The sequence below is a fragment of the Trichoplax adhaerens genome, genomic scaffold, assembly GCF_000150275.1.
Source record: "Trichoplax adhaerens TRIADscaffold_2 genomic scaffold, whole genome shotgun sequence".
NCBI classification, from domain to species: domain Eukaryota; kingdom Metazoa; phylum Placozoa; class Uniplacotomia; order Trichoplacea; family Trichoplacidae; genus Trichoplax; species Trichoplax adhaerens.
The window spans coordinates 1,957,417-1,971,550 of record NW_002060944.1 but is presented as its reverse complement, the minus strand read 5'-3'; the positions used below and the strand labels follow the sequence as shown (position 1 = coordinate 1,971,550).

The 14,134-nt window shown below is 32.8% G+C and overlaps 3 protein-coding genes across 3 annotated transcripts; 2 read left to right on the top strand and 1 right to left on the bottom strand.

Moving 5' to 3' along the window:
* Positions 1–732: 732 nt before the first annotated feature.
* TRIADDRAFT_53086 (uncharacterized protein) lies at positions 733–2,792 on the bottom strand (the record flags this gene model as incomplete). Its single annotated transcript, XM_002109212.1, has 5 exons — positions 733–993; positions 1,123–1,235; positions 1,540–1,617; positions 2,147–2,294; positions 2,784–2,792. 5 exons carry the CDS (start codon positions 2,790–2,792, stop codon positions 733–735), a joined length of 609 nt encoding a protein of 202 aa, XP_002109248.1.
* Positions 2,793–4,053: 1,261 nt separating this feature from the next.
* On the top strand, positions 4,054–4,203 carry TRIADDRAFT_17997 (uncharacterized protein; the record flags this gene model as incomplete). The annotated part of the gene is made up of 1 exon (XM_002109780.1): positions 4,054–4,203. A coding segment is annotated over one exon (150 nt), but the record flags the coding sequence as incomplete, so codon positions are not given.
* Positions 4,204–10,902: 6,699 nt separating this feature from the next.
* On the top strand, positions 10,903–12,664 carry TRIADDRAFT_14979 (uncharacterized protein; the record flags this gene model as incomplete). Its single annotated transcript, XM_002109779.1, has 8 exons — positions 10,903–11,016; positions 11,232–11,438; positions 11,548–11,632; positions 11,754–11,824; positions 11,926–12,018; positions 12,151–12,283; positions 12,351–12,464; positions 12,549–12,664. Coding segments are annotated over 8 exons (933 nt in total), but the record flags the coding sequence as incomplete, so codon positions are not given.
* Between the last annotated feature and the right edge of the window lie 1,470 nt (positions 12,665–14,134).

The following is a 14,134-nucleotide window of genomic DNA, read 5'->3' as shown; positions in this document are numbered from 1 at the left end:
TGGTGTGCAGTGCATTGTTTCAGAACGCACATAATGGCATTCGATCGTTATTAAATACTATACAGCATACGCAAGCGCTCTAAATAAAATATCTGCTTTCGTGATACTTGGCCATGAAGTCTACAGTTCCATACGTATCTATACTAACATTAAAATACGATAAGAAAGGCGAAATTTACAGTGTTACGCACTTTTGTAAAATTTTTTATATATGCCTTATGGTTTCGGCAGATTCGAAGAACATGTAATCACGACAGAGTCCCAAGAAGCAGATAAAGGATTCAAATTTCGTTCGCTGATCCTTCCTATTCTCTTAATAATAGATCATTCACTAATCTTTACGAAATGATCTACGTTTCACTAACAGCGTACACTGCACTATTTAAATTTTGCAAAGTTTTAAAGAATTGTACAAAATCTTAATCTTTCATTTATATTTTGCTATTATAAGCGAACTATTTCCAAAATTTTTAAGAATGAGCTAGATCTAGTGTGAAAGTTAAATAAACATGCATAATACATAGTATTCCATGATGACAAATCTGTCAAATAACAATTAAGTCTTAGGTAAAGCTGATTTAATGGATCATAAGTACAGTGTTAAGAGATTACCACGATGTCCGCTGAAATAGTCACTACCCATGAGTAAAATAAGGCAATAGCTTGATTCTGTAATAGCATATGTACTTTCGTAAAACAAATAAAAGGTCAGAAGGTTCATATTCCTATAGGTTACAATCTCTTTAATGCCCTTTTTTTGTCTTTAGTTTTTCTTTCAACTTTCTTTTCTTCAAAATATCTTTTCGTTGCTATCTCTCCCTTTGCGGGATCAACATTTTCCGAAAGGCTGTTTTTCTTATAGTCCATAGCATGTATCTCGGTCATCATCATGGCCCGATGTGAATAATCAATATAACGTTCTAGTAATAACCTACCAGCTTCTTCATTTAAAGCCGATTCTGGGTTTGGAACAATTAGGAGACACTTGATTGTCTGGAAGAGTTTAAAAGTATCATTTAATAATTATACAGTATTATCCACACACAAGTTATAGCTGATTTACAACTTAGCAGAAGATTGTGTTTGCTACATGATCACTTTGGATATAATTATAATTAGTACCAGTAGAATATGTTGGATTCCATAATCAGGCTTCCAATCTTTCTTCAAAGTATTAACACAAATTGCTCCATTCTGAGCGACGTTGGGATGAAATATTTTAGTTAAAAAATACCCTGTAATAAATTTAGAACTGCATAAGTGAACTAATTTAATTAGTGCTACAACACATATTTATAACCCAACTGATAGATATTAACGGTTACATTGCCGAAAATGGCCGTGTTAACAGCCAATCGTTTAGAAAGGTAAGTCTACATATTGTTTAAGAGGTAACGTGATATACGCGTATCATTGATGTTTCAATGCAATTATGAAACCTTATGCTTGCTATCACATATTCGTTCAGTATTATAAATGGTATTGATATCAATTAATATTACATCTACACTAGTGGTCCAATAGTCAATGGGTTTATACCTTGAGGGGGTACCATTGGGAAATCTTTACCCAACATCAACTTTAGGCGGAATATTCCACCTTCGTAAGGAGTTCCAACTATTACATGGAATACATATTTTAGTAACATTGAATTAACGAAGAGTTAAAATATAAATTAACAAATATTTTATAATATAATCGTAACATAAATCACATAAATAATAGGAAATAAAATCTTCGTAAATCCCTATATTAACATTTGACTTAAAGAATACTTCGTTAGCAAGTTAATTTATTATAAATTACATTCATATTGTATGATTTGACATTAAGTAATTGCGATAAGTTCTGGATGGTCTCTAAATCTATTAAGTATCTGAACACAATGTACCGTACTATGAAACAATTTTTTATTCTGATTAATCTGTTACGTCTGGAAAGCTTCAATGAAGTAAAGTAGAAATTATAGTCATTGCTATCGTGCTACTGTACGTTACGATAGTGGAGTTACGAATTTATGTAGCTATTAAGTAGGGTATAATTTGGTAAGACATGTTTACGTAGAATACGCGTAAGTGCTATACTGTACATACTGTATTATACATATGATTATTTCTTAATGCATTAGTACTACATAGTATCATACCTGGTCCTTCAATCGCTGCGTAAAGAGTAGTGACATCACCGTCATTAGGAAAGATTTTGATTCCCTCGGGTGGATCAGACATCAAATTTCCGAGTTCTCTTATAACTCGCTTAACAATTTCAGACGGTAGAGCCTGACCTAATAAATTCTTTTGTAAAGTAGAATTTAATTAACAAATATTTAAAAATTAGCTGGCGTTTAGATTGATTGATTTTATAATACGAATATTAGCGTTCAACTACGATTCGATTCGAAATTTGTGCATCTAGTATTACAGTACAGTACATTAAGTTCTTCCTTACCAAAGCTAATTCATGTCTATGAGTATAATGACCACAGAGTAGCCAGCAAAAAAATAGACCTTATAATACTGTATAATCTACAAAAAAAAGTGCAAATGAAGGTCCCTGATTCATTTGCGTAGAGTATCTAATGGGCGCTATCGGCTCAATCGGTTCGAATGAAATATTAGCCAAGATTAGCTAGCGTGCATCGATATAGTATCTCATACTAAAGAAAATTACCATAACTCAAAGACAAATAACGAAAGATATATATATGTATATATGTTTTATATATATACAGTATAATTAATATAAATAGTAGTTAGTAAGTAGTAAGTACTGTTTAGATTTACCGCAGCCATTAAGTTAATTTTCAATAAAGTACGAATCTTTCGCCAAAACTGATCGGGCACGTCTTCTAAAAGTCGTTCTCAATGGAAGCACTATCTTAAATGATCTTTCTTGTTGTACTGTATGTACTCTTATAGTTGTTTCATAAATATGCGCATTTACAGTAGTTACTTATTATTAATTTGTGCAGTTGCGTCGTTTTTCTTTTCACCTTCAAACAGCTAGGGTACAGTACTGTATGGCCTACTCCAAAGTTATTTTCACAAATAAATAGCAGATCTAACGTACATGCGTTTTACGTTAACTTAATAAGAATCATAATACTGTATTTCGTCAAAATCGTTGCTCGTTTAAAAATTTAAAATTTGAATGTTTTTGTTACGATTACAGTATTTGCTGTACTATGTACTGTGAGGTCTACTGTCCTTTTTACTCTGATACTACTGTACTGTACGGTACTGTACAGTAGGCTACAAGTTCTCGGGTACAGTACAGTACTGTAGTCTTTTTCTTTTCTTTTTCATACTGTACTGCACAGTACAGTACAGTATTACGGTACAGTAGTGCACATAGGGTTTGTGACGTCAGTAAACACTAACGAATAACGTCTGTGCATAGAGTTAACTATGCGTGTGTACAGTATAGTACAGTATGTCTCAGTACAGTACTTTAAGTGTACTGTACAGTACAGTACCAGTATTCTCTACTGTAAAAGCGTAAAAGTACTGTACGTACAGTACTGTTGATGTTAAGTGCAGAGAGGTGTCGGATGACTAGTATTGAACGTCAATGTGTTCGTTATTGAATATTTACTGTACTTACACTGTGTACTGTACTTACACTGTGTACTGTACTGTACTGTACAGTACAGTAAGTCTGTAGCTAAATTAAGGATTTTTTATCAAAACGCTGCAATTTGCGCATTAGTAACTAACTATCCTAAAAGAGCGCTTAATTTACATTTACAGAAATACAGTGAATTACAAAATGTATCAAACTAAATCATTTGTAAGAGTTAAAATAGTCACAGTCAGTACCTATTACCGATATTTCACTGGAAGAGTCCATTTACCCCTTTTGAAGAACCCACTTCGCTCGCTACTAAAGCGATTAGAATGTGAATCTCCTCCACAAGTAGCAGTGCCGATATTTCATCGTTGTCAGAGCTGTTCCACGAAAAATAGATTGGATCAGAATAGATTAAACGAAACATGTTCAAAATTTATCGATGAAAATAAGACTACAAATCAAAAATTTTTTATTGATAAAAATATATCCTTAACATTTACATGCAAAGTTTGCGATAGTAGATCCACTAAGGTGTTTTCAAGACAGGCGTACGAGAACGGTGTCGTTATAGTTCGTTGTGAAAATTGCCAGAATTTACACCTCATTTCCGATAATAAAGGATGGTTTTACGACAGCAAAATGTAAGGATGCACAGGATGTGGTAGATCATAATGTACTATATACTAGGGTTGATACAACAAATTAATTTTAATTTCTTGCGTTGCATGATGCTGTAATATTGCAACAAATTAAATTGTACAATAAATTCCTTTAGTGCTGTAAGACTTGATTAATAGTGACATCATTGCAATTAGGGTCGGTAACTACTGTACTGTACAGTAGTGTACACTGTACAGTACATCTGTACTAAAGTCTTACATGAGCCAGTGTCCTACTGTACGCTAGAGCATATTCTATAGTTCTGCAATATACTACTGTACTGTACAGTGTACAGTCCATCATACAGTTATCAGTAAATGCTGCATTCGCAATTCTCGCATACTGTACACTGAGTGTACAGTAGATACGTATTTTATTATTATTATTATTCTTTCTTTCTTTTATTACTACTGCCGAACCTTGCACGCGCTCCTAGCTTGCATTCATACTGCAGATTCTGTAGATGCCCCACCATACAATCAGTCTTCGAGAGTATAAAGCTAGGAGTTTTTAATAAAGGTACGAGGGTGGGATCGTGCAAATACGTATAGTAAATTACGTAATTATATTGTTAGGTGAAATTGAGATACGTATTCTAGCTTTACAGGCGGCAGCTAGTAACTTACCTATCGTGGTATGAATAATAAACATTTTTTAAGATAGCAATCAGGGCTACGAAACATTAAGGCCAACTTTAATACAGTACAGTACTGTATTCTATTTTATTGTTTGATGTAGTCTGTCAGGTCTATGTAGTCACGTTCATGGACTGTTATGACAACACATTCGGTGCAGTACAACAGGCTACTGTATTCTTACATATATAACAATATCTAGTGAATAGCAACAGTATTTATAATTCACTATTTAATTAGAGAAAACATACCGTTACATATACAGTATGCAGTAGACCTGACCAAAATGCACGATAATGTCATAGATTTTGATCAGGTCTACTTGCAGTATCGGTACGTCATGAGAAATTATATGAAAGCAGGCAATTAACGTTGTAACCTCAGCTGCTGGTTGCTAGTTGCTACCGCTTTCAAAACAGGCAGTTCTTTTTAAGTTATACAGTATTTACGTAGTAAATTAAGAAAATACTGTAATACTTCGGATTACTGAACTATGGAGTACTATTTATTCTGTGACCTTCGATATATCCGCTACAGCTATCTGGCTTTGCTTTTTTCCACAAACCCGCAATTACAATGTTGACTTCTTTGCTATTATTACAGAGATATAGAGAAATTACTTAAAAGCAGTCAAGACAAAAAACCGCCATTCGATGAAGAATCTAAGTTTGCTTCGGGCAACGGTAATAGCAAATCATAAACATAAGATCTAGAATCGTAAAAAATATATTTTAAGCTATCAAAATTGCGTATCTTCTGTTATCCTTTAAAGGCAAATTTTGCTACTGTATGTAATGATAATTATATATCCACTTGCTTTCTGAATGATCTGAAACTATGCCTAGAATAGTTGAACTTGAGCTGTATAAATATGGCAGTCTTAGAAGAAGCAATCACTAATGTACTAGAAATCGCCTCCATTGTTTTAATATTTCATGCAGAATGTTACGCATATTCATATATTTCACCGTATAAGTATTGCGATATTATAGCTAATTATAATTATAATTAATGAATTATAACAGAAACTTCTATACATATAGATTCCTTAATTACCTAACAATAGTTGGTAGGTTTATCAGACGAATACCTTATTGCAAATAAGCAAGCCAACTTAAGAATCTAACAAAGAGTTAATAAATAAAAGAGAAACGATCTCGCATAATATTTACAAGACAGTATTAAATTTCCTATCGGCGGGCTAACGCTAAGATTCCTCTGTGTAGCTATGTACAAAGCCGAAATTTTGGTTACAATAACGAAGTTAAACAATTAGCTTCTAATTGATACCAACCGTTACTTAGCGTATCTTACATCACAATACTCCCCATTGAGGAAATCGGTATATCCGAAACAAAAACATATTTTTCGAATTGCTAATTCGTATTATGCGGTCATTCACGGCTTAAGAAATCAACTACTGCAGTAACAGTAAACTGAGCACTCGTAGAGTGATAAAGATATTTGCTATCCAACTAATTTTCTTATTCATGTAAGTTGGAAGGATTTATCGGCTTATCCATCTCTCAAAAGCCTGCCAGTAGATCGAATAATTATATAGATGCAACAGTAACACCAGCAACATGTACATATACGTACTGAACATCTACTTAATTATTTAGCGTCTAGTTAAATTATGGATCATGTTTTCAACTTTCGCGGTGTACTATTAATACCTTGAATTAACTCTAGAATTAACAAAAATAAGGATTTCATGAATAGCTACACAATGCTTTGGCGTTGAGATACTGTACTGTATATAATTATACTGTAATGAGTAATAAGCCGCTTACTTTTTAGGTTTTTACAATAGTCGATGATATCGAATACGCCAGCCTAACTTTCTTAAGTGAAAGATGAGCAAAGTTTGCTTTATTTATAGATCTTGCAAGAGTAATGCTGATTAATATATTTAGAGACTCTAATCTGATCCAAAGTGACCAGCAATTAGCATATTCTTTCAATGCAAAAGTCAAGCGTATGCAGTAAAATATACCGAAGACTTAAATCAAAGCTAGCCAAAGAGATTAGAAAAGTTTTTGTAGCGTTCCGAACATATTATACGGTGTATAAAGTAGGTTTATATCTATAGTCCAAAACTTCGATACTTTAATGACTTGAAATTGTAAATGCAAACATCTTTCTCCATCTAGCGTTGAATAATCGATTCGTGGATAATATATAATCAATAGTAAGCGGAAATATGGACTTTGTTGCTCGAAACAATCGCGTAAATTGCTGCAAGAAATGCTTATTAACATGGTTGAGTCTACTGTACTGTACTGTTACTGTACTTGTTACATTTCGCCATAAACTTCGGGAAAAGATTAAGGAAGCTCATGCTTTTACTTTACAATTACTCAGTTTGACAGTGACTACGCGTATGATAATATAATATAACCAGCGAAACCCGTGGAAATTCCACGGAATATAGCGCAATTTCAAGCTAATAGAGATAATCGCATAATACGATTTGATTATAACATTAATCTATTCTAGTGAAACCAATAGAAATTCCACGAAATACTATACGCTTGGATAGTGCGACTTCAAGTTGATAATAAGAGTACAGTATATTATACACCAGGTTATCCAGGATTGGTCATAACTACTGCAATACTTTGTTTAGAGCGCTTTCTAGATTTTATAAGTCTTCTCGAAGCATCAACAGCAAAGTATTGCAGTAATTACGATCAATCCTGGATGACCTCCTAATACAGTGTACAGTACACTGTGTACAGTACTGTACACTAGTCATTAAAATGTTAGCGAAGAGACCGGATGTTAAAAGCTATTGTCTGTTCTCTAAATCATTGGTATACTAATTTTGGTACATCGACAATCTTCTACAATAACTGTCTCCAAGCGGAACTTAGTAACAGATATGACCGATATTACGACGTGACTTGTAAAATAGTTGGAGCGACCGTACACTTAACAGCGACTGATAGATTGCATTAGAAACTTTAAAGAAATATAATTATTCAATACTGCGATATAAAGTGATAAAAATATCAAGAGTCAATTGCTCAACCGAGCACCCAGCCCTCTATCCGTCGCTATACTGTATTCACGGCTACAGTTAGTTACTACGCTTATGATGACGGATGATTTGCATATTTTATACAGTGAATATTACCGTAAAGACTATTACAGCACCAGTCTACAGTTAGTGAAATCGTTTCATGTTTGATGCACATGATACACTTTGCTATTCGTCTAGAATACATTTCACCGCCGTATAAGAAATGAAGCAACAAGGCAAAGAACGACGTAGATTGGCTATTAGCACGATTTCCATAGGCAGAAATCCGCGTACAATCGTTACTCCGCATCAATTGCAAAGAATGAATGAACAATGTAGCGAATGTGGCGCAAAAGTTTGGCTTGAAGAACGTCAGACTGGATCTTCAATAAATTCTCCAGTTTTTCAAATATATTGCGGACAACAAAGCATTTATTTAACTTTGCGCTGTTTATACCCATTTTAACTCTGAATTGCGTGCATTAGCGACCCTGAAGAGACTCTAAGAACAATAAAGTAATAAGGATCTCTAGAATGCATCACACTCTGTCTGATGTATATCATTAAACGTTGCATTATCAACAACGCTGCTGCACGTAATACAGTATTACTCAATTTAGAAAAAATCAGTAAATTCAAAATCGATAATCTGCATACTAAAGTAGTGTCATAACGAAGTGTTTGACACAATATTTTGACGAAATGAAGCCGGAAGTGTCTGTCCATCCAAGAGTGATCATACCAAAAATAGTTTCTAGAATAGTAGTTCAGTACTGTCCGTTTTATTTACACCTCACAGTCAAAGTTTCTGTGGTTAGTGTGGTAGCTCTTCGAATCCTGCAAATGGGGACAACTGCATAGAATGGGATGCTTGTACACGAAGGGGAAAAGACTTACAGTTAAAGCTGTCGTATTAACTAGCATGCTAATCTTTTTTAATCTCCTATTTATTCAAAATCAACTAGAGAAAGCTAATATAAAAGCTACATTTGAGAAAGGTACATCATTTACGGAAACTCCTCGAAATTAACTGTAAATATGAAAAAATTATTACTGCATTCGAACATTTATATACATACATTATGTATATATATATATATATATTATAATTGATTTGATTCTTTAGTGCGGACGAATAACTATCAGAATACTTTTTCAGATATAATTCTGAAGATACCCAAATATTACTGCAGTTATTGATATTCAAAATATTCAGCGTGACAAATACGAGTATACTTATAGATACAATAGAGATCTTAGTTTCTATATTTCGTACATAATATAACATACAGTGCGTAGTGTACGTACATTCATGATGTAGTACGCTTACATGTACTCATTCGAATAAAGCTTGTTGGTTGTTTATCCAGTGCAATAAGATACGCGAAGCAACAACGTTTCACTGCCAAGTGCAAGTACAGTATGTGACAATGATAATTATGAGATAATTTAACAATGTGAAGACTTTTATATTTATAATGCATTTATATATGAATCGTTTAATTTAATGTGATATTGGTAACAGAAAGTTGTACTGTATTCTTATGTCCATGCTAAAATTTTGACATAACATGCATACAGTACTGTATTGCAGTCATTTTCATAATTATATTGAAATTTGGAGATTAAATGTTTAAAATGATCTTATTATTTGTTAGCATCCTATTAGTATATATTATGTAATGTTCAAGATAAAGGAATATTATTACCTTATGTATAAATGCTTACGCAATTTATGACTAGACTTAGGAAAATATGGCAATACCGTTATGGATAAATCATTCGAAGACTTGGTTACGGTTATAATTTACGAATTCGGTTAGTTATGGAGATGTTTTATTGCCAAAGATCGTATCTTGTTTAATGATTGATGAAACAGTTGCACTAATAAATGTAAAATATTATCTAATTGAGTGCTTCTATCAGAGGAATTCGAAAATAACTTATTGAAAACGGTGGAGTCTATTCTGCAGTTCTTTCCTAATATCAACATACTCCTCGTCTGCCACGGAAATCCCTATCCGCCTTTGCAATTTAATAGCCCTAACGTAAAGGTACATGGTCATATGTATTCTTAATTACAGTGGAATATCTACATACCATACTAAGTATTTTTGATGCCATACTTGCTTGCCTCTTTAATCATGTCTTAGCTATTAGCTGTGCTAACGAATTAATTGTTTCATACTGTAACTATTGTATGTTATCACTGAAAGAAGCATTCGAACATTTCTACTGTAGAGAGAATTAAAGTGAATTAATAGTAGATACGCAAATCTTATTGGTCATCGCTATTTAATTTTGTGTTGGGACCATTGCTTGATATTGTTTATTTGACATGCCACTAGCTTATCAATACTGATGCTTCTATTGCTACCCCTTACCAAGCATTGCTTGTTGAAAAGTAAGAGTGATTCAGGATTCGATCTTATTCAAGAACTAGATTCTATCGTCTGTAACGCTATTTGAAAATTTTTACCAATTATCGTAAGACTTATTCACCTGTAGAACTAATAGGATGCTATATATTTTGACAAATTTTAAAAATAATTTAGATATATTGCCACACAGTTCGTTATGGTGGTGCCAGATGGTTTAATACTTGATGATAGATATAAATTATTTTCTCTGTTTTGGTCGCTGCAAGATGGACAAAAAATCATGAAGGAAGTACAAATTTCTGCTATGACTGATGGATCTTTCAGGAAGGAAGATTGCATATCTATTTTACCTAATATTAGGTAAAATAATTTGCATTCACTTTGTACTTAAAATTAGTAGATTTCGTAAAATTCTGACGGTTATGATCCTAGGTAGCATTTTTGTTCAGACTACTTACTTACTCTTGTGCTTATACTACATAGACAATGGACAATTTCTTATGGTAAAGATCGAGAGGATATTAGTGACAGTAAGATATCGCATTAAGATTTTATAGCATTTATGAATTGTAATTATCATACTTCTTTATTTGCTATTAATCTTTTTATTTTCTGGTCAGGCTATTTATTATGTGACGGCACATTTAGCAATGTGGCGATACTATTAAAGCGTGAAGTGTTATTTAATTTTACGGTACCGTTGGTTCGTCCTTATCCTACTGGTAGATTCCGTAGTTTATTTAAAGTTGGAAATATGAATAGTCTAAAGAGACTGAATTTAGAGCTTCTATAGCGGTTTCACTTCCCTTTTTGAAGGTATTTTTATTCAAGCTGCTGTTAGAAACATGAAAACCGTTATAAACAAGAAAATCTTTTTCACAAAATATAAAGGATTATTTAATGACCCTCACAATAGGTAAATGTTTTGATAGCAACACATATATGTTAATGTATCTACAGTTAATCACTACACTGTTTATTTATCGTTTAAGGCTAAAACATGAGACATTATTTGAGAAGCGAAGGAAAACAATGTATCAGAGGTACTATCAATCTATCAAAATGAAGGATTATGGAAATGGAAATATTAATTTGATTTATCATAGGTTCAAGATTAAGAAAATTGTTGGTATCGACGGCGAGATAGAATGGCTCGGTTGCAACAAGGTAACAATTAAGGATACTTGTTTTAAAACTTCATTTTATCGCGATGAAAAATAATATTAAACGTAGTCAATTAATTATTTAGCAGTATGTCATGTTATTTTGTTCTCAGTTCACCTCCAGGTGTTTTAAAACTGTCATTGATGATACCCCTTCTTATTTATATGACGGTTTATGGACTCCTCCGTGCTGCATAAGTATCGAAATTTTACCAAATAAATTACGTTATCATCATGTACAATATCCATAACTTCAGCAATACTTTAGTAAATATTTGAGCTAAAGCAGATACTGAATGTTATTATAATACATATAAAGGAGCTCTACGGGAGACTGCAATTCATGTTTTTAATATACTAAATCGCTTTAGGATTCGATATTGGTTAGAAGTAAGAAAATAGCATTAAATCTTAGACTTATGGACATAATGAAGTTATAGTTAGGTTGTCTTTTACTAAGAAGTATAATAATTGTGATCGACGGTTTTTAGGGCGGCTCTCTCCTCGGTGCTGTCCGAAATGGGGAAATTATACCCTGGGATTACGATGTCGATATTGGGATACACCAGGATGATATCGCCAAAGTGAGTGAAAAGATACTGCGTAAGAAGTCATTTAATTAGCATGGATTTATCTGCTATAATTCCCATCTGTTGAGCACATATGCCGTATAGGGATGTAATAAGATTTTAATGCCTATATACTGTATGCACTAGTTTGATACTTTGGCCGCGCTTCACACAGGAAGAAAACTTTCTGTAACAGATAAGCAATTTTACGTTTGGGAAAAAGCTACGGAAGGAAAATTCTTTCGTGTTCAATTTAGCCAGCAAAACCATATGCATGTCGGTAAGAGCTCAGTTCACTTCGAAACAAGTAACGTAATATTGATCATTCGGTTAATACTTTCAATTAGATTTATTTCCGTTTTATGAAAAGAACGGATTTATGACTAAGGATACTTGGTTTAAGACACATAAGCAGGATATGAAATTTCCAACTCAATTCATTAAACCATTACAAAAAATTTGTAAATAATTATGATTAGATTGACTTGCACGTATTTTTATAAAATGGACTAAAAACTAACTTGCCGTTATGACGTTTGTTAAAGGGTTTCTTGGAATGATGGTATCTGCGCCGAATAATTATACTAAATTCTTGGAATTGAAGTTTGGTGAAGGCGTTATTGAGCACCCACAATACCCTAACCCTAAAAAACTTGACATAAGATCTTACAATCGTGTATAGCAAAAGTACATGAAATGCCTGGTATTCCATAATAACATATCAATGTAAAATATTAATCAAAATTATAGATGCTGTACCACATCGTATTAAATTAATTAGTACTTGTGTATTTTTCATTAGTACTACAGCTTTCTGTGCAATCGTGATTTTATCCATATACTTCAATATGAAAGTTTGCTTGCCTCCCCTTTAGCGTTTGATTCTATATCATTTATGACGAAGTTGTTGGTACTCACTGTAATTAGTTTTAGCCAGGTTCCGATATTGAACTAAAATAATTGAGTACTAAGTATATCAACGAGCACATCGCGGAATATTTTACTAAAATCTTAAACTGTTACAAAGTTACAATGAAATTTATAAATGCTATGATTAATGTAACCATAAAAATTTAAGATAATACTAAATTAAAATACTATCAAATCGACTCATACTGATCTTAAGGGAACGGCAAAATGTGATACGGGAAGCCATTTAGATTATTATGAGCCTTGTCTGTATTTTATAACGAGTTGCTACGCTGTTGGGTATAGTTATTCGCCGGTCATTTTATGGTACCACTTAAATATGATTTATAAGTTTGTTTAATTAAGCTACGCAAACATTACGGTAGCTATTAATATTCGGTACGATACTTGAAAGGGCTTCTTTAGGAGTTCATTGTTGCAATATTGTAAGGATTCAATGAAAACTTAGACAAAAATTGAAACATGCTAAGCTATAATTGTATCCAACTTTTTCAGGCGAGTATTTTACTTATATATCTGAACCTAATCATTTATACCAAAGACCATAATGATATATGCCAGCTTTATACAGCGCTGTGAAACTACTGTGCACTGGTAAACACCATATATTTATTAAACAATATATCCAGCTACATGATAATATAGAAGATTTCTTATTGATACAGTAACGTTATTAAATTTCCATGTACTACTCACAAGTAGTGTAAAATCGAGATTTTAAGGCCTATGTAACGTAACACGTATATTATACAATACAACTATTGAACATCAACATTGTTATCGTGCCGAAACCTGATCCCTCACTTGGACTTACAATTTGAGGCAGTATACGCATAGTTTCATAAAAGACCTGGCTAATGCAGAATTCTAAGCCAATGCAACCAAATATTGTTATATTTCTTAATAAATATTGCACATGAGTACAATGCAAGTACATAGTATCGAATTATCTAAAATGCTATAGACGTATTTACTAGGAATGATATATATTTATAGCAGCCTGAAGGCGTTACTGTTCAGTCTTAATTCTACAGCATCCTAAAGATCATTAAATATTTATATTCAAAACTGAATCATTTATTATCATACTCAAATATTACATTTTTATGGAACTGTAATAATATCATCGTACGGTCACATAAATAACTTGAATACAATCAATCAAATAGTGCAGCACCATCATTCCTGTATAGATCACGCA